This window comes from Lynx canadensis, chromosome A3 (assembly GCF_007474595.2).
Source record: "Lynx canadensis isolate LIC74 chromosome A3, mLynCan4.pri.v2, whole genome shotgun sequence".
Taxonomy (NCBI): Eukaryota; Metazoa; Chordata; class Mammalia; order Carnivora; family Felidae; genus Lynx; species Lynx canadensis.
Window position 1 is genome coordinate 7709280 of NC_044305.1, and position 22165 is coordinate 7731444.

Here is a 22165-nt window from a genome sequence, read left to right on the forward strand (position 1 = left end):
AATCCAAAATCGAGGATTTGGGCCTGGATTATAGGCCAAAAATGACTACTTTTTTTTTTTTATATAACTTTATTTATTTATTTTGAGAGGGGGGTAGGGGCAAAGACAGAGGGGGAGAGAGAGAGAGAATCCCAAGCAGACTCCGCACTGTTAGCACAGAGCCTGATGCGGGGCTCGATTTCAGGAACTGCGAGATCCTGACCTGAGCCAAAATCAAGAGTAAGACGCTTAACTGACAGAGCCACCCAGGCACCCCTAAAAATGACTGGTTTACATAAGTTAAGTATTTAAATTAAATCAAAGGGACTTTAAATCAAAATGCAAATTGAATGAAATCATCAGGTATAAACTTAACAAAACATGTACAGGATATGAAGACTGAACATTACAAATGCCGATAGAAGAAACTCTAAAAGATTCAAATAAATGGAGTGACATACCATGTTCATGAATTGAAAGACTTGACATAGAAAAGACGTCAGTTCTCCCACAATTTGATCTATAGGTTTAACATAATTCTTCTCAAAAGCCTAGCATGGATTTTCCATACACATAGACCAGCTCCATTTAAAATTTTATGAAAAGGCAAGAGAATAGCTAAAATAATCTTAGAAAAGAGAGTAAGTGACATCAGTCATTGTACCCAACATGAAAGATTATTACGCATCTACAGTAATCAAGAGAGTGTGATATTAGCAGAGAGACAGATACATGGCTTAACGGCAAAGAACACAGAACCCAGGAACAGACCCATGCTAATATGTCCAAATGATTTTTGACAAATGTGAAAAGCAATTCAATGGAAAAAGAATAACTTTTTTCCCCCCAACAAATGGTACTGGAGTGATTGAACATCCATAGGTAAAAAGAGTGAAACTCAATCTACCTCTGACACCGTATAAAACCTAAACTCAAAATGAATCATGGCCTTAAATATGTAACATAAAACTGTAAAATATTTGGGACAAAACAAACAAACAAACAAACAAACAAACACACAGAGCAAATGTTCAACATGCAAAGCTATACAAAGAGTTCTTACACTTGGCACCAAGAGCATATTCCATAAAAGTAAAAACTCAAATACTGGACATCACCCAAATTAAAACTTTTTTCTGCAAAAGACCCTGTTAAGAGGATGCAAACATAAGCCGTGGAATGAGCAAAATTATTTGCAACCACATACATGACAAAGAACTCATACATATCTACACTATATATATATATATATACACACACACACACACACACACACACACACACACACATATAATTTTATATATATAAATTAAATATTAAATATATAATATATATTAATATGATATAATTCTATTATATATAATTCTATTATTATACATTATATATATTATATTATAATTATAATTATATTTATTATATATATATAAATATATAATTATAATTAAAATATATAAAAAGATAACATGTTATATTATTATATATGTTATTGTAATATAATATTAATATATATTAAATATATAGAATATATATATATATAAACTTTCAAAGCTTAAACATTGGCAAAACATGTAAAGAGATACTTCACAGAAAAAAACACAGATGGCAAATTAAGTGTATAAAAATATGTTCAACATCATTAGCCATTAGAGAACACATATTAAAGCCTCCTGAGATACCACTATCAGAAAGAAAAATATAAAAATAGTGACAACACCAAATGCTGATGAAGGTGGAGAGTCACTGGGACACTCACACGCCGCTGGGGAGAATGTGAAATCGCACAGCCGTTCTGTAACCCAGTTTGGAAGTTTCTTACACAACTAAAGACGCAACCCCATATGATCTAGCGGTGGCACTCTTGGGAATTTAGCCTACAGAAATGAAACCTTTATTTGTAATAACCACAAACGAGAAAGAACCTAGATGCTCTTCAGTGGGCGAGTGCAAACAACCAGTGGTAATCCTTCCGAAGGAATATTGCTTAGCGATAAAAAGGAAGGGGCTACTAATACAACTTGGATCAATCTCAAGGAAATGATGGTGAGTGAAGAAAGCCCATCTCAAAAGGTCATATTTTGCAGGATTCTTGAAAAGAAAACATTATAGGGGCGCCTGGGTGGCTCAGTGGGTTAAGCGTTCGACTTCAGCTCAGGTCATGATCTCGCGGTCTGTGAGTTTGAGCCCCGTGACGGGCTCTGTGCCCACAGCTCGGAGCCTGGAGCCTGCTTCGGATTCTGTGTCTCCCACTCTCTCTGCCCCTCCCCCACTCGTACTCTGTCTCTCTCTCAAAGACAAATAAAACATTAAAAATATTTTTTAAAAAGAAAACATTATAAAAAACACATTATGGGACTGGAAGATGTAATTATAAAAGGAAACACAAGGGACCCTTTGGTGATGGAATCGTTCTGTATCTTAACTAAGGTGGGTGGGTACAGAAACCCACAGGTGATCAAATTGCATAGAAATAAACACACGCACACACACATGAGTACAAGTAAAACCGGGCAAATATGAGTGAAAGCAGTGCATTGTATTAATTTCAGTATCCTGGCTGGGATAGTGTATTACAGATTTGCAAAATGTTACCACCAGGGACAACTGGATAAAGGGGACACAGTTTTCTCTGTGTTATTTCTTACAAAGGCATAGAAGTCTATAATTACCTCCAAATGAAGTGTAACTTTGAAAAATGTAAACAAAGAGTTTTCAAATGTGCTCCAAGGAACATCTCTATAAGTCTCCGGGAATGTGAGGAAGAGGGGGGTAAAAATGAATGTCTGGGGATGCCTCAGTCGGTTAAGCATCTGACTCTTGATTTCGGCTCAGGTCGTGATCGCACAGTTTGTGGGATCGAGCCCCACGTCGGGCTCTGGGCGGACAGTGTGGAGCCTGCTTGGGATTCTGGCTCCCTCTCTCTCTGCCCCTTCCCGCTTGTACGCTCTCTCTCTCTCTCTCAAAATAAATTAAAAATAAAACAACAACAAAAAAAAGAATGAGTGTCTGGATCTCTCTTCCCCACGCCAGCCTCCACTCGGGCTTCACTGAAAACAGCTCTTTCTTTTATCTACTTAAATGCTGGGCCATCTAAATAAGGCAACATATGAAGTAAAGAGTCTATGTCAGGGAGGCAGTGAGGCCTAGGCTCCAGCTCTAATTCTGTCACCTCCCAACTGCATAATCTTGGTCATGTTCCTCAACTTCACTCATCCTGCGTTCCTTCATCTGTAAAATAGCAATAATAAAAGTATCTGTCTCATGAAACTCCTGTAGAATTGAACTAACATCTCTGAGTATGTTCAATGCCTATTGGGACAAAGTACACCCTCAGTAAATATCAACTACTATAGATACCAAAGGAAAACCTCTAGCTTAAATGGTATTGTCCAAAAGCACACCTATTTTTTATTTATAGTTTATCCCAAAGGGTTTAGAGAGGGTCGAGCAAAGTATAAAGGGCCTGCCTTACATTATTTTTTTACGTCTTCACACAACCTTGTGAGGCCAGTCTTATTAACATTAATCCCACTTTGTAGAATTGAAATGTAGTAGATGGCCTTTCTGTCCCCAAATCCATGGTGTACTATTCTCCCTGCCACCACAAATTCAACCAACATTTAATGAGTGTGTATTGTATTCCTTATGTTGATAAAGATGCTGAGGGCACAGAGTCGAACACACAATACAGGATCGCTGGCCCCCTGGGGTTTATTGTTAACTAGCAGTAAACCAACGAAGAAATAAATGTGTAACGTAACTTTCAACAGTGGCAAGTGTTAGGAATTTAATAAGAAATGTCATTCAGACTTGCACGGAGGGTTCACGTTAGGCCTTTTTGAGGCAATGCGTTAACATCTAAAGTAAGAGAAGAAACCACGGGGCAAGGCTGGGCAGACCAAAGGAACGGCAGGTGCAAAGGTCCTGAGGTAGGTGAACAAGGTGAAAGGAGGCCAGTGTAGCAAGGTGGCAAGTGGCACGGGGTGGTCTGAGATGTGTGCTAGAGCAGAATCACTCGAGGCCTTAGTTTGTGGTAATGGCCGTGAGTTTTGATACAGTTCGAAGGGTGATGGGGAGCCTCAGAAAAAAAATTACCCTTAGAGGCATAGTTTTGAAACCAGCTTATACTTACATCTCACAGATGGCACATGACCCAATGCTACGGTAGGTGTTACAATACAGACTGATACCACCTTCCGTCTCGGGTCAGGCGTGGTGCAGAACAGGCACACGGAATAAATCCACCTTTGACAATTTCAGTGAGTGCTTTTGATGAAAATGATATTTCAGGATGAGTATGTGTGGCTCGGATGAAAATCTCACTGCAGGTGAAGCGTTGGTGACATTTTTTCAGTCACGACACATGTATGTACATAGCTAAAATAAATAACTGAAAGAAAACAAGATGTTAGGGGCCCCTGGGTAAGTCCGCTGGTGAAGGATCCAAGTCTTGATCTCAGCTCAGGTCATGATCTCATGGTTCATGAGTGTAAGGCCCGTGTGTTTAGGATTCTCTGTCTCCCCCTCTCTCTGCCCTCTCCCCTGGTCTCTCTCAAAATACATAAATAAACTTTAAAAAAAAAAAAGATGTTCGTTTCATTACAAATAAAGTATTATAACAGTTTTATTTGTTGTGTATACATGCAAAAATAACAGACCTACTAAGTACAGTGTCACTGTGGATTCGTGCAAGATCATCACTTTCTCTTTCTACTGTTGTTCAAGAGGTAACTCAGGGAGGGGGCACCTGGGTGGCTCGGTCGGTTGACCGTCCGACTTTGGCTCAGGTCATGATCTCGCGGTTTCTGAGTCTGAACCCCGCATGGGGCTCTGTGCTGACAGCTCAGGGCCTGGAGCCTGCTTCGGATTCTGTGTCTCCCCGTCTCCCGGCCCCTCCCCTGCTCATGCTCTGTCTCTCTCTGTCTCTCAATAATAAATAAACGTTAAAGAAAATTAAAAAAAAAAAGAGGTAACTCAGACATTACAAAAAGTTGCGGTGGGAGCCTACAAGCCAGGGCAACCCAGAGAAATGTTTGATTTGATCTGTATTGCATTTTACAAATACACTTAAACATTAGAAGTTCTCACACACACACACAAAACAAACCAAAAAACCTGCATTTCCCGTTTCTCTTGAAAGCGTGGAATACCTAACAACAGTGGGCTCATATTTCTGTAGTGCAAGAGTAATCTGGAACTGGACGATATGAAAGCAAAGAAAATCCCACAAGTTGCAGCAGAGACAAGGATAGAGAGGCAACAGTGCCTTCATCTTGGACGCTGTGTGCTAAGAAATCCCTTCTAACATTAATGGGGCAAGGCAGAGACATTTCAGTAGTTATTGAATGTTACTTACAATCGGTAGAACAGGCCTTTAAAATAATGTAGTCATCAGAATTCATAAGGAAAAGGAAAGAGTTGGTGAGAGACTGTATCACAGTGAGCCATGTCGTTAACTTCCTAAAGTGGGGAATCTGTTCATCACGTTGGAGGTTGATAAGACAGGTATAAACATATAATTTAGAGTTACAGAAACAACTAAATGGAAAATGGGAGCAAGTTATGGAGGTAGGTCTGGGGAGGTGTGTTACTTTCCTAGGGCGGCACTAACAAAGTATCAGAAACTGGGTGCCTTATGAAAAGATGCTCAACGTCGCTGCTTATCAGGGACATACAAATCAAAACCACACTCAGATATCACCTCACGCCAGTCAGAGTGGCTAAAATGAACAAATCAGGAGACCATAGATGCTGGAGAGGATGTGGAGAAACGGGAACCCTCTTGCACTGTTGGTGGGAATGCAAATTGGTGCAGCCGCTCTGGAAAGCAGTGTGGAGGTTCCTCAGAAAATTAAAAATAGACCTACCCTATGACCCAGCAATAGCACTGCTAGGAATTTACCCAAGGGATACAGGAGTACTGATGCATAGGGGCACTTGTACCCCAATGTTTATAGCAGCATTCTCAACAATAGCCAAATTATGGAAACAGCCAAAATGTCCATCAACTGATGAATGGATAAAGAAATTGTGGTTTAGGGGCGCCTGGGTGGCGCAGTCGGTTAAGCGTCCGACTTCAGCCAGGTCACGATCTCGCGGTCCGTGAGTTCGAGCCCCGCGTCGGGCTCTGGGCTGATGGCTCGGAGCCTGGAGCCTGTTTCCGATTCTGTGTCTCCCTCTCTCTCTGCCCCTCCCCCGTTCATGCTCTGTCTCTCTCTGTCCCAAAATAAATAAAAAACGTTGAAAAAAAAAATTAAAAAAAAAAAAAAAGAAATTGTGGTTTATATACACAATGGAGTACTACGTGGCAATGAGAAAGAATGAAATATGGCCCTTTGTAGCAACGTGGATGGAACTGGAGAGTGTGATGCTAAGTGAAATAAGCCATACAGAGAAAGACAGATACCATGTTTTCACTCTTATGTGGATCCTGAGAAACTTAACAGAAACCCATGGGGGAGGGGAAGGGAAAAAAAAAAGAGGTTGGAGTGGGAGAGAGCCAAAGCATAAGAGACCCTTCAAAACTGAGAACAAACTGAGGGTTGATGGGGGGTGGGAGGGAAGGGAGGGTGGGGGATGGGTATTGAGGAGGGCACCTTTTGGGATGAGCACTGGGTGTTGTATGGAAACCAATTTGACAATAAACTTCATATATTGAAAAAAAAAAAAAAAGAAAAAAAGAAACTGGGTGCCTTGAGCAACAATAATGTCTTCTCTCTACAGGCCTAAGTCCAAACTCAGCGTGTCAGTCGAGCTGCTTCCTATTGAGGACTCAGGGCGAATCTGTTCCAGGCCTCTCCCCTAGCTTCTGGCAGGGACCCGCAATCTCCGGCGTCCCTTCATTCAGCCCTGTGTCTGTAGCATTTCCAGTCTCTGCCCCAGTCCTCGCCCAGCTTTCCGCTGGGTGTTGTGTCTTTTCTTACCAGAACACCAGCCACTGAATCAGGGTCCACCCAAACCCGGTACCCTCATCCTAAATTGATTCCGTCTACAAAGACCCTACTTCCCGAGGCCACACTCACAGGTACCGAGGGTTAGGACTTGAACATACCTTTTTTTGGGAGACACAATTCAGCCCACAATAGGAGGCGAGAGGTGAAGTAAGCAAAAGTTAATTTTCATCATAAGCCCTTCGATATCATTTGATTGTTTGAACCTTGTGTATATTTTGTGCGGCTTTTTAAAACTTTAAATATCTGTACAACTGTGTCAGGGCTGTCTTTATGATTAGGCAGTCTCCTCCAGAAGACAAAACCATGCAGTAAATTCCAGTGAGTGAGAATGTGGCATGATTCACACAGCTCCTTTTATTCTCAATATACCAAAGGGTCTCCTAATGCTTCCACTATGCAGTACTGTTATGTATAAGTAGGCCACAAATCATTTCCTAGGCACCCTAAGCGTCCTTGGGATCCAAAGCAGCCACTGTGCCAGACATTATGCTGGGCCCCGAGGACACAGAAAGCTGAAGAAAGTGCAGTTCCCACCTACAAGGAAATCACAGTCCAACATAGCAAGTGATCACAGCAAGATACTCTTGGTTGTAACAGAGTTCCCTACCTAGAGTGCGCTGGAAAATGAGGAACATATATTCAATTGTCCCTATCACTTAGGGTAAACTCTTTCAGCTCTCTGCTGCACGTGAGAGAAAATCCAAGATCATGAGGTGTGAACACGATAAAAGTTATTCCTCTCACATGAGAGAAATAGAGTCTAGGGCTGACCTGTGGTGCAGTAGGCTGAATATTTGTGTCCTTCCAAAATTCGTATGTTGATGGGGTGCCTGGGTGGCTCAGTCAGTTAAGCATCTGACTTCGGCTCAGGTCATAATCTCGTGGTTCATGAGTTCGAGCCCCATGTTGGTCTCTGTGCTGACACTCAGAGCCTGGAGCCTGCTTCAGATTCTGTGTCTCCCTGGCTCTCTGCCCCTCCCCCACTCTCCCTCTCTCTCTCAAAACTAAATAAATATTAAAAAAAAAATTAAAAACAACAACAAAATTCGTATGTTGGAACCCAATGCCCAATCTGATGATATTAGAAGTGCGTCTGTCATGGAGGTGGAGGCCTCGTGAACGGAATCATTGGTCTTACAAAAGAGACTCCGGAGAGCTCCCTCACCCCTTCGCCACAAGCAGGCACACCAAGAAGTCAACAGTCTAAAACCTGGACGAGGGCCTTCACCAGAATCTGGCCGTGCTAGCTCCTGATCTTGGACTTACAACCTCCAGAACCGTGAGAAGTGAATTCCTATTGAATGAGCCACCTGTCTATGACATTTTGTCCCTGTTGCCTGAACCAGACTAGGACATATGGTGTCGGGGAGCACAGACCAGACCCAGACATCTCCCTCCACACTTTTATGGGACATGTCCTGCTGCTTCGCATCCTCAACCCGTGGGCTTTTCCGTATCGTGGGCCAAGATGGCCAACGTCCATTTTCTAATCAGCAGGAAGGAGAAGGAGATGAAGGCCAAGGCATTCTTCCCTGTTACACCCCTTCTGGCCAGGATTTAGTCATACAGCCACACCTCACTACATAGGGGTCTTTTCCTTGGGTAGCCTTGTGTTCAGCTGAAACCCATCGGCCACCACTGATGAAGAAGGCGTGTGATTAAGGGTCCGCAGCAACCAGACAGACTCTGCCACCAGCATCCACCCACTGCTCGGAGCATGACCAGTGCATCCAGGCAGAAGGGGCCCAGAAGACAGGCTAACTTGGGGTGCATCGGGAGGAATTACAGGGAGGTAAAGACACAGAAGAGACCCAGAGGGATCATTCACGTCTGGCACATGGACCAGGGAAGGAAGGGTATCTGTGTAGGGGAAGGAGCATGAGCAAATGTGGTGACGGACTGGGCAGGAGACAGGAGAGGGGATAAGGAAGAGGGTGAATCCAGGACAATCCTTTGGCTTCTGCCTTGAATAACAGAATAGGTATCAGTGCCTTACCCTGAGACACGGAACTCCAGAAAAGAACCAACCCTGGGTAGGAAAGATAGCTAATTCAATTGTGAACGCATTTCAGGAGCCTTTGGCACACTGGTGCATACTTTTACCTCCTTGAGTATTTGAAAAAGCAAAATGTGGTTCAGGTACTACAGTTACCCCTTCTACCCATCCTACTTCTGCCTACGAAATGTGGGTATGGAAGCATTTACCAACGGGGAAAAGCATCCAAGTAATAAGCTATAATTTAACCTGTGGAGATGTCAACAGGCATATTCTCACTGGCATAAGTGAAGAAAGTTTCCAGAACAGAGTCTGGTGGGTGGTTTCGTGCACAAAGAGGGAATGACTCCAAAGCACTGTATTGAAAAAAGGGGCTATGATATATTTTTAAGATTTTGAAAAGGTGTATTATAGACAGCTACATCACAAGAGAACATTTTAGAAGAACGAGAAGCTGGGTAAACGAGTCATTAGTACAGAAAAAGTTCTGATACACACGCATACACACACACACGAGGGATAAGCTGGTAGACATTCCAGAGAAATACTTTTGGGGATGCTAGCTTACCGTGAGGAGCCTAGAATCCTATTTTCACAAAAACCAACAACAAGGTCTGGCAATGGGTTTGGGAGACAGAAAGTGACCTACTCACTAAGGAAGGACAGAATGACAGAACAAATAACTGGCAAAAAAAAATAATGGTGATTACCCTTTGCATTGAGAGGGTCTCCCATTTTACGGACACATTCATAAACACTTACTCCTTTGATACCTAAGTTAACCCTATGATTTTGGTGAAGTGTGAATGGCCACCCCCAGTTGCTCACTGTTGTTGGAATAACAGGCTAAACGGACCTTTAATAAACAAGGTAACACACATAAGCAGCATATCCAAAACTGTGTTCTTTGGAATTATATTTATTTGTTCCATGGAACACGTGATTTAAAAAAAAAAAAAAGGTTGCTCCCTGGTTTGGGAAATGCTGACTCAAAGCTACTCAGGTGTCCTAACCTTTGGCCTCCTCAGGTCTTGTGATAAGCTACCATGGATTATGAATCTCAAGAATGGATGGAAATGTTGCAGTTCCCCAACTTCTTTGACCACAGAACCCTGGTCCTCCTGGAAGTCTCCTCTGCCAGAGTCACCGGCACACGTTCCGGGAAACACTCTGTCAGAGAATCTGTCGGAACTGTCTTCTGGCCCAAAGTGAATTGAATCCTGCAGGCTTAGCAACGTGTGATGGTGAGGAAGCCATGATGTGACCTGCCTCGGAGGTGTTAAATTAATTAAACAAGGAGGCCATTAGGCTGATGTGGCTGTAATGCCCTGAGAGAATAGAGAAGCAAACCAAATCTTGAGCCCGTAAATGCCTCAAGGTAATGAAGTCAAACGCTAAGGACAACCAGTCACAGCCAACTAGGCTTTAAGCTACAGCCCATCAATAACTGCCTTACTCTGCTTCCCCCTTTGCACTACAGAAGTCCGTCCCCAACTCCCATTAGTGGGGGTCTCCCGCCCCTTCCAGTTTGGTGCTACACAATCTGAACCGATTTCTTCTCAAACTCTTACAACATTCAACATGCCCCAGTTTATCTTTTAGCAGAGGTCACCTCTACACAGACGTTAAGCAACCTACCATACACACACAGTGGCCGAGCCGGGATTAGAAAGCAAGTTTCCCAAATGTGGGGCTGGCATCCTCCCCAGTCTACGTTTGCCTTGGTCTCAAAAACAATAGATGGGTCTTCCTTCCACTTAGATTGCCTCCCAATTGTTATTCATCTTGAAAAAGCAAAACTATTCATAGAAACGCTCAACCCCTTCTGGTTGGGGTGAGCAGCTCTGATTTCCTGAATGAAAACAGTGAACTTGCCTCTAACAAGAAGGTCGGGAACTATATTTAAAGTCACTGGAGTATTAATATTGTTGCAATTACAGTTAATCAATTTCACAGCCATCTCTGACAGCTGTGGTGCTAGAGGGGAACTTCATGCAAGAGGAAAAGAAATGAAAAATGAATTGCCCTGTATGCGCATTATTCATGTATTTATTTTCCAAATTTTTTCATGAGATCATCTTTAGCTACATTTTCAGTGAGGAAGGCACTGACTTTTAAAATTATGCAATTTCCTATTTTAAGACTTTTAGTAAGGATCAGATACGCAGAAAGTGGCTCATTATTTTCTCCTTAATAATGTCTCTAAGAATGAAACAAGAGAGGCACTGTGCTTTCGTAGATGCTACGGATTTCCTACGGGAGGGCTGTGGCTCCATCATCTCTGTACTGACCAAATAGCATCATGGACAGCTCCTCATTTCCTTCAGAAATTGTTTTATTTATATTCCAGTAAATTCTAAACTCTGGTCACGGTGCGCTCCTCACAACCTCAGTATTTTATTATCAAGATCCATACGTTACACAGCATTTGGATAAAAAATGTGTATCGCAGAGTTATTCTGCCTTTTTATATGCCCCCAAGAGATTAATATTAAATGTATCAGATCTGAGAGAGTAAGGAGAATGAATGGCTACAGGAACTCATCAAGGTCTTGGAGGCTTAACGTAGATCATTCTTCCATTCTAATGCTTTGAACTTTGGTTAATGATTATTACAGATGAAAGAGAACGTAGCTTACCACCGTCCCCAAAGATTTGCGTATTAAATTCCAAAGCCAGCAGGTAGAAGTCTAAAATAGGGCAAGTTGGTCCACAATCTTCCCGTACTGGGTTCACATTTAGGGAGGATCTTTCCAGCCACTTTGGTTTTACATTTGAGTCTGTCCTCCTAAAACTTCCCAACCCTGGCTTTTTCTGCCTCCGTCACTAACCCACTCCATATCCTCCAACTCAAGATTCCCTTTCCTGGCTTCAAGGTGTCTCAGGCACAGATTTCTTTTGGTAAACTAAATAAAAGTATGATACGAAGACATCTGTAGGTACTCTATCTCATCTGTTTATAACGTGCATTGCTGGGGCACCTGGGTGTCTCAGTCGGTTAAGCGTCCGACTTCGGCCCAGGTCAGTATCTCATAGTTCGTGAGTTCGAGCCCCGCGGCGGGCTCTGTGCGGACAGCTCGGAGCCTGGAACCTGCTTCGGATTCTGTGTCTCCCTCTCTCTCTGCCCCTCCCCTGCTTCGGATTCTGTGTCTCCCTCTCTCTCTCTCTGCCCCTTCCCTGCTTTGGACTCTGTGTCTCCCTCTCTCTCTCTGACCCTTCCCTGCTTCAGACTCTGTGTCTCCCTCTCTCTCTCTGCACCTCTCCAGCTCATGCTCACACTCTGTCTCCGTCAAAAATAAATAAACTTAAAAATAAATTTTATAGGGGCGCCTGGGTGGTGCAGTCGGTTAAGCGTCCGACTTCAGCCAGGTCACGATCTCGCGGTCCGTGAGTTCGAGCCCCGCGTCAGGCTCTGGGCTGATGGCTCGGAGCCTGGAGCCTGTTTCCGATTCTGTGTCTCCCTCTCTCTGCCCCTCCCCTGTTCATGCTCTGTCTCTCTCTGTCCCAAAAATAAATAAACGTTGAAAAAATAAATTTTATAATGTGCATTGCCTCTCAACCAATAGTTTAAAAAAAAAGTCTACTATGTATTAGGCAATGATAACTAATAGTGAACCATGCCTCCCCCCCAGCCACCAAACAAATAAACACAAAACCTGCCCTTGTGGACCTTAATTTATGGTGGCAGTATAAAGAAGACAGTAAGAAATAACCAAATAAATATACATGTAGTGGTAAGTACTGAAGAGAAAAATAAAGAGAGATGGGTAGGGTGTGTCAAAGGATTCCATTTTATTATTTTTTTAAAGAGTTTATTTATTTATTTTGAGAGAGAGACAGAGCAAGAGAGAGCAGGGGAGGGAGAGGGAGAGACAAAATCCCAAGCAGGCTCCACGCTATCAGTGAGGAGCCCGATGTGGGGCTTGAACTCACGCCCCGCGAGATCACAACCTGAGCTGAGATCAAGAGTTAGACACTTAACCGACTGAGCCACCCAGGTGCCCCAGGATTCTATTTTAAATAAGAGATCAAGGAACAGCCTCCCTTAGGGGAAGAATTTGAGCAATGACCTGAACAATGTAAGGAAATGAGCGATGTGGATACTTGCAGGGAGAGCATTCCAAGAAAAGGAAAGAACAAGTTCAAAGGTGGAGTGGGTGGCATGCACTCAGGAAAGCAAAGAGCCCAGGGTGCCCGTAGCAGAACAGAGGGGGATGGGGGAACTGAGCAGATGAAGCGAAATAGGGGGCAGGGCGTCAAATCTTGTGACGGTTTAGACTTGCCTGGAGGGGCACGTGGGTGGCTCAGTGGGTTGAGCATCCAACTTCAGTTCAGGTCATGATCTCATGGTTCACGAGTTAGAGCCCCACGTCAGGCTTTGCACTCATGGTACAGAGCCTGCTTCAGATTCTGTGTCTCTCTCTCTTCCTGCCCCTCCCCCACCCATGATCTCTTTCTCCCTCCCTCAAAAATAAACAAACATTAAAAATTTTTTTTTTAAACAAAAACAAAAATGAAGACTTGGCTGAGGGTTTTGCCTGGAGTACCGTGATGTGATATTTTGAATAGACTCTAGAGGGCCGGGCATTAGGGAGCCCCACGGCTTAGACCACAGTGGTAGCAACATGGTTGTGAGAACGTCTGGAGTCTATGCATGTTGAACACAGAGCCAACACCACTTGCTGACCAACTGGATTTGGGGAGTTCCTATAAAGTATTCCTCACTCGTCCTCTTTCTTCTCTTAGGCATGGGAAGGTCTGTAAGCAAAGCATAGCCTATTTCTTTATTTTTCTACATTAAGCATAGGGGATGGTGAGGAATCAGGTATTCTGGCTGTATCTGGAACTCTACCAAAACAAGAAAGGACTGATCAACATTAGCGGTCACACACAATAACTAGACAGGACAAGAGTCGGATGGTGTCTTAGTCCTTCTGGGCTGCTGTAACAAATTCCTACAGATGGAGTGGCTTGTGAACAACAGAAACTTGTTTCTCACAGCTCTGGAGGCTGGGAAGCCCAACGGAGAGGCGTCGGCAGATTCAGTGTCTGGCGAGACCCCACTTCCTGGTTCACGGATGGCTGTGTCCTCACATGGAAGAAGGAAGGAGGCAACTCCTTGGGGTCACTTTTATAAGAGCACTAATTCAAATCATGAGGGCTCTACCCTCATGAGCTAACCACCTCCCAAAGGCCCCATCTCCAAACATCATCACATTGGGGGCTAGGCTTCAACACATGAATTTTGGGGCAACATAAATATTCTACCATACGCTGACAGATGCTGGATTGTAAAGTTACAGACAGGCTGAGGTTCTCAAGAGAAGGCTGAGGCATAACCACAACTTCTGGCCAGCTAGGAGATGAGGCCTTTAGAAAATCTTGTTAATTATAATGAAGAATGATAAAGAAAACAGTCAACCATGGTAGGGCATCTGGTCACCAGGGTCTGATGATCTGAAAGGTGGAGAGAAGGCATCAGTGCCAGTTAAGGAAGGGAAAAAATGGAAAAGACTCTGCTTTTGTCCTATAGCTAAACCAAACCCCGCCTTGGGCATTCTGAGTTTCCTTTAAGGCAAGGCCTCTCAAGTGAAAATGAAGCAATCCATTTCTGTATCATTGTTCGCCATCTTGTTTTTAGGTAGACAATGGATACATGTGGAATAACTGGGACCTAATACATCTGGTCCAAAATGTCTGGACACCAGTAGCTTCTGGCGTTCCAGAAATTGTGAGATTGGCTCAAGATTATTTGCCAGCATTCAAAGGTATGCTATCAATGGCTTCAAGGATCTCTGCTCCTAACTAATAGATTTGCAACTCAACAACTCTTGCCTAAGGACAAAAACCATTATCCGAAATAGTGGAAATATCTGGCATATGGAACATAAATGGTGGGGGAAATTCCAGGTTCATAAAGAGGTTTCCTTCTGTTCTCCCTTATAGAAAATGTAGGCTGGGAATGAAGTTGACCTTGGAATACGGAACTCTGTAATGAGATGGTGAGGAAATGGAACACATGGAAAATGCTACTGTTGACTCCTTTCCCTACTTATCCCAAAGTCTTGCTGTGTGCTTTTTCTTTCCTTATGTATGTACAGATGTGCCTATAAAGCATATGCTTTATTTCTCTAAATTGAGAAGGAATACAGCTTGCCCTATGGCTTTTCATTATTGGATAAACCAAGGTGTCAACATAGGCCCTTAATAAGATCTTGTAAAGTCATCACCTGTGGAGAATTTGCATTAAAAAGGGAAGATTATCCACTCTCCTTCACCGAACCAAATTTCTGTGCTAATGAATCTACTGGTTGCACATAAAATTTTAAATGGCAAGTAGACTCACTCCTGATAAAAGCTCACCAAAAAAGGAAAAGAATCTCAAGATAGAAAACTATAACAATTAAAATGCTCTATCATAACAATAAACATAATTCCTCTGTAGACAAGAATAGTATTTTCCTAACATGGAAATAACCAGCCCCTTGGGGAAAAAGAAGTTAACCATGCATTTTTTTTTTACATATTTTCATGAAAAGAGAAAATACAGAAGCTGCCCACTAACAAGGCCCATGAAGAACATTGCACTGTGGAGGGAAAGACAGGCCTAATTTATAAATCCAAGTATGCCTTGTATTTTCCTTCACTTGCTGCTTCTGAAGTATGTATTTTAATACACAATTACTATTTTTAGTGAGGAAACCTCACTACCACTATTTAAACTGCAGATCTGGGGGTTCTCGGGTGGCTCAGTTGGTTGAGCATCCAACTCTTGGTTTCGGCTCAGGTCGTGATCTCATAGTTTGTGAATTCGAGTCCTGCATCGGGCTCTGCACTGACAGTGTGGAGCCTGCTTGGGATTCTCTCCCTCTCTCTCTGCCCTTCCCCTGCTCACTCTCTCTCTCAAAATAAATAAATAAACTTAAAAAAAGTAAGAACGAACAAAAGATAAACTGCAAGTCTGAACTAAATTTAGTCATCAAGCTTAAAAAACTAATGAGTAGAACTTCCTCTTCCTTCACCAACCCATTTTCCAGGTTCCTCTCCTCCCTCCACATCACTGAATGAGGATCTAATCTGCATCAGGGCACTAGACGTGCTAAAAGCACAGAGACCTTGTCTTTACCCTAAAGGGGCTTCAACATTGGGAGTTGAGTTTACTATGCAAATCGAGCATTTACAAAAGAACTTGGTAAATTCTACAGTAGAGATTGGAAAACAACAACAAATAGTAGGAAACCAGAAGAGTGACTTTACATTAGTCAATTACTTTAAACAATTAACAAGTAGATAGTAACCTAAAGATGTTTTGTCCTTGGGAAAAGCCTTATTTGCACCTTTGTTAAATAATCTCGACAAGTTTTCAGATTCAATGAACTCAAGTTTACCTACTTCTGAACAGATTTCTAGAAAGTTACAACAATCAAGTTTTACCTTATGGTAACACCTAAAATATGCAGCACGTTCATCAGAAAATTTCTCCAGTCTTTTTGGACCTTTGCTTGAAGCTTTCTTGAATACTAGCCAGCATCGCTGATATATCTGGAAGGAAATACAAAGACAGAGTTCAGCATCAGTGACTCAGATATCACTTACATTTGCATTTAAATGTTTTCTCTTTGATGTTTTCACCTGTAAAGTATTCATAAGCCGTAAGTGTGATGCTACTTTGGGAAAATAAAAATTTTAAACCCGAAATTGTTTCCACAACAGGTGTATTATGTCATTCATTTACTGGAATCAAATGAAAATGAGTATTTGAAAGCAAATTTCTTAACATTTCAATAACAGCATCAGTAGAAACATTTCAGGAAAAGTCCCAGAGATTAAAAATCTCAAATCAGCGCAAATAGCATAGGTATTCATGGCACATGCTCTCATTTCAAATGCAATTAAATATGGAACTCATAGGCCCAATATATGCTGAAGGTTTCACTGACAGTCCAACAGAAAGCCCTTATATGTCATATGACAATCCTCACAACTGATGGTCAGGAGTGGGCCAGACACTGGAGTAACTAATAAATGACTGATTAACACCAACCAGATTCTCCCTCAGAAAATCCAACCCAGAGGCTCAAAGATTACTCAGACTGAAGAGCAGTGTGAGTTAAGAGGTCAATACTCGTAGGTTACAAACTGAGGTTGGTGACCATGTTGGATCATGTGCCTAACAGGTAGGCAGTGGAACCTGGTCCAGAGAACTAGGTGATTTCTACTCCAGGCAGAAGAGACATTTTAGTTCTCTGTCATCTTTCTGCTGCTGACTTTGTGATCTAGCCCTTCCCTTGATTTTCTTAGAAATCATCTTCCCCACCGTCAACAGCACTCTTAATTGACAGAGGCTGAATAGAGTTCTGATTCTAGCAACCAAAGCTTCCCTGATTAAAATAACCAGTATATACTAAACGAGACACCAAAATATTAGTCATGCCAGAGAGAGGAAAGTGCAAAGAGCTAATGAGTATACGAACAACAACGTTCTCCGAAAGCAAAATAAAATGAGATGTTTTAACCTAAAAATTAATAAGGATTCATATTCATCGTAATATTCACTGGTGGAAGAGATCTCAGTGGCACTCTTCTACTCTGCTGGTGACCTCTAAAGGCAATTTGACAACAGATATAAAGAACCTGAAGAGAGTAAGAATCTGTCCTAACGAAAGAGCCCAAATGCAGGCCAACACTGAAGGAGGAATTCTGCATTCAAGTGCAGACAGGTGGGTAACTATTCAATCACAGTTATCTCCCTGATCCTTAAATCATCTTCTAAGTATGTACCATATTTAGGTGGTTTTGTATAGTCAACCCATAAATGAATTTTATGCACTATGAAGTTTAAGAACCTTGGAGCTAGTAAGAAAAAAAAAAGTCCACATAAAACATTTGGTCATTCAAACCATACTCCATTGAAAATGCCTTCTACTATTTTATTAGTAACTGGCAGATGGATGAAGAATTCAGGTTTGCTACTATTTATCCTCAATGCTGAAGACTCCATTTCTCTCTGCTCACTGGGTGAACTAAACATTCATTAATCATTTTGTTTGGTATGGTAAAAAGAAAATGAAATCCACTCCACTTTGAAGTTTTGCTCTGAACAGAGGGTAAGATGTGTGCCTCAGCCTGCTGAATGTATAATATAATCCTAGCATTATTATTTATAATAACAATAAATAGAAACCACTAACTCCTCAACAATAACGAAAGGCAAGGTTAATTATAGTACTTCTATTACATATAATAAGTATGGAGTACCTAATATTATATAAGATATAATATCGAGGTATGCATCTTTAAGATAACATAGTCATTATATTTAAAATGTCATAATATGAATAATACACATAATATATATAATACACTATGTGCCACCAATAATGTGTATGTTATCTATCTATAAGGATAACATAGGTATTTTATTTGAAACAAATTTCAGAAGGAATTTCCAATGACATGAGAAAGTGCATAAAAGTGGGGTTTTTTGGCTTGTTTTTGTTGTGTTTAATAAAAATTAATATTGCAAATTAAATGAAAGAGAACTGTTATTTCCTAAATATCCAGAGGTATCAGTAAAATAGTGCAATTACAATCAGTTATTGGCTTTCATCTTGCACAGTTACTGAACTTATCAAGAGATGTAAAAACATGGAGACAGAAGTGGAAAAGCAATTTAGTGGAGAAAGGTACACTTTCAAACAAATGGCACTGGAATAATTGAACATCCATAGGAATAAAAAAAAAGTACACACACACACACACACACACACACACACACACAAACACCTTAACCTAAAACAATCACCTTAAACAAAAATAAACTCAAATGGACTTAAATATAAAACAAAACTATAAAACTTTAGGGGAAAAAAGTGTTTGGGATCATCATCTGGACAAAGAATTCTTAGACTGCATACCAAAAGCACAATCCATAAAAGAAAAGCTTGCCAATTTGTGCTTCCTCAAAACTTAAAATTTTTGCTCTGTGAAAAACTGTTAAGAGGATGAAAAGACAAGTTACAGAATGGGAGGAAATATTTGCAAACTGCATATCTGACAAAGGATTAGTATCTAGATATATAAAGAACTCTTAAAATTCAATAGTAAAGAATCAAACAATCCAATTACAAAACAGAAGTTAAAAAAAATGTTTATAAACATACATTTCACCAATAAGGAAGCACAGATGATGAAGAAGCACATGAAAAAATGTTCAATATCATTAGTCATCAGGTAAATGTAAATTAAAACCACAGTGAAATATCACTACACATCTCTCAGATTGGCTGAAATTAAAAAAAACGATAATACCACCAACCAAATGCTGAAAAGGATATGGAGAAATTAGGTGTCTCATACTTTCCTGGTGAGAATGTAGAATGATACAGGAACTTTGAAACACAGCTGGGCAGTTTCTTTAAAAACTAAACAAGGGGCGCCTGGGTGGCTCAGTCGGTTAAGCGGCCGACTTCAGCTTAGGTCATGATCTCACAGTCCATGAGTTCAAGTCCCGCGTCAGGCTCTGTGCTGACAGCTCAGAGCCTGGAGCCTGTTTCAGATTCTGTGTCTCCCTCTCTCTGACCCTCCCCCATTCATGCTCTGTCTCTCTCTGTCTCAAAAATAAATAAACGTTAAAAAAAATTTAAAAAAAAATAAAAAAAATAAAAAAATAAAAACTAAACAAGCAACATGACCCACCGTTGCTTTCTTAAGAATCCATCCCAGGGAAATGCAAACATCCCCGCCCTGCCCCCCCCACCCCCCCACCCCCACGCACACACACACACACAATTTGAACATAAATGTTCATAGTAGCTTGATCTGTATCAGCACAAAACTGGAAGCACCCATATATTCTTCAACGTGCTAATGTGGTACATCCATATCATGGAGCACTTCTTAGCTATAAAAACAATTTAACTAGCAATGTTGCAACAATTTGAATGAGTCTTCAGATAATGATGCTGAGCAGGTGGGGGGGGGCGGAGGGGAGTGAAATCCAAAAGGTTACGTACTGTCGGACCGCATTTATAGCATTTTTTAATGACAAAATGACAGAAATGGAAAACAGATCCATGATTGTCAGGGGTTGGGGACGGGAAGTAGCTTTGTCGACAAAAGGGGAACATAAGGGATCCCTGCAGCAATGGTATTGTCCTGCATCTTGACTGTGTTAATGTCAATATCTTGGCTATGATGTCGCATGATAGCTTTGAAGATGTTATCAATCAGTAAAATTGGGGAAAAGGTACAGGATCTTTGCGTAGTATTTCTTACAACTGGACGCAAATCTATAATTATCTCAAAATGAAACACTTAAAATTTTTTCAATGGAAAAATGTAGAGATATTTAAGCAAAATCTTAAAATGACAACCTAATCTAATAGCATTTATCTACATTTGCCAGTTTTCTTTCTGTTGCTATCTGACCACAGTCTAATCAATGGACTAAGGAACTTTAAGAAGCCAAGTTGTAAGAGCCATTGATTGGTAAGAGTTCAAACACAAAATCCTTTTCAGGGTAAAGACCCGCACCATGAAAATTAACATTTCCAGTGGTGTGGTTGACACATAGAAGTCTTACCAACATCTCACTCATGTCTGAAGAATGGATGAGACAACTGTCTCCCTTAAAATTTGGCCACCACCAGAAGACTGTAACTACAGTGGGGATAAATGTCACTCTGTCCAAATATAGGGTGTGGAAAACAGGCTGTTATTCTACTATTGGCAACCCCTTTCTTTTGTACGTACCTCTGAAGATGTTTTAGAAATTGAGCATGCCTTAGGCATGCAAGAAATGCGTCCACTGTATCAAAACTGTTTTCACCAAGAAAGATACGTAAATACATTTCCTAATTATGCCTCAACTTTCACACTCACTCTTGAATGACTCCACTCCTAAGATTCTTTTATACTCGATCATCTTCTTCACAATTGTACCAGTAGTTTCCTGGCTTATGTCCAGAGGTTGTTGAATGGAAGCTAAAGACTCCTCAATTTCAGCATGCCGAAATCCCTCAGGGGATTTCTGTTTTTTCATTTTTTGTTTTCCTTCTGTTTTGTTAAGAAGTAAGGACAACGTTACGAATAACTGCAAAAATACTATTCTCTAAATTCACACGCAACTATTGGTTGGGGCATTGCCATTGGAATAGATTGCATCACGGTTCATCGGGAGAGAAGGAAAATCTGAAGTTGGTTTATGAAAAGGAAGGTCGGGATGTTTGCGACATGCAAGCACATGGTACAAAACGAATGCAAAAGTTGAGAATAATCGTGCAATCAAGGCCATTTGCTAATCCGCTCTCCATCACACACCAGTGATTCTCAGAGCTGGTCCAGCATCACTCAAGATAATTGTTAATTATGTAGATTCCTAGACATTAGCCAAGGTCTACTGACTCAGAACCTCCTGGGGTGGGGCTAGACAAATTTGCTCTTTAACATGTTCCCCAGGTATTTCATTTGTAATTTGCAAACCAAGGCCATAAATATTCATAAAGGCTCAGACAACACAATGCTTCCCACTTGGGATTGCCAACCAAGAGCTCTCCAACAAATGCTCCGCGATGAGGGCCTCGGAGATGTGTACTTTCCCACAAGTGGCGCCGAGGCCTTTGAAGTGGCCTCAGACAGCAGAGTGAGATGCTGTCTGGAGGAGAAGAGAGACACACAAGCAGAAACAATTCTGTTAAGCTTTGGTGAACTCTCAACTTCACCGCCAAACACTCTCAGTCCTAAGAGCCCTGGAAAAGCCCCTGGTACCTGAGGATTGAAAACTTACCCTGAATGGGGTGCCTGGGTGGCTCAGTCGGTTAAGCGTCCAACTTTGGCTAGGTCACAGTCTCACGGTTCATGGGGTGGGACACTGCACTGTCCTCTCTCTCTCCCTCCTTTTCTGCCCCTTCCTTGCTTGTGCTCTCTCGCTCTCACTCTCACTCTCTCTTTCTCAAAATAAAGTAATAAACTTAAAAAAAATTTTAAAACCTTACCCTAAATATCTCAGCATTGTTTAAAGGGAATGGAATAGGCCTCACCGCACGTGGTAACGTGTGACTAGTTGGAGTAACACACAGACATTGTGAAAAAGATGACAATTTGAGAACAACCCCACGCAGGTTTCGTTTTTCCGTAAAATTAATTCATTCAACCATCTCCTTCATATTTTATATAACACATCTACTTACCATCTGTGGTACTTTTTTTACTTAACATTTTTCTTTCAACTGGTTTTTAA

General features: G+C 41.5%; 1 protein-coding gene across 1 annotated transcript in view; it reads right to left on the minus strand.

Moving 5' to 3' along the window:
• The window catches only part of DOK5 (docking protein 5), a 152738-nt gene that overhangs the window by 64939 nt on the left and 65634 nt on the right, over positions 1 to 22165 (minus strand). The window contains exon 2 of the mRNA XM_030309358.1: positions 16360 to 16467. Within this exon, the coding sequence (XP_030165218.1) occupies positions 16360 to 16467 (108 nt within the window). The remainder of the gene's footprint in view (positions 1 to 16359; positions 16468 to 22165) is intronic.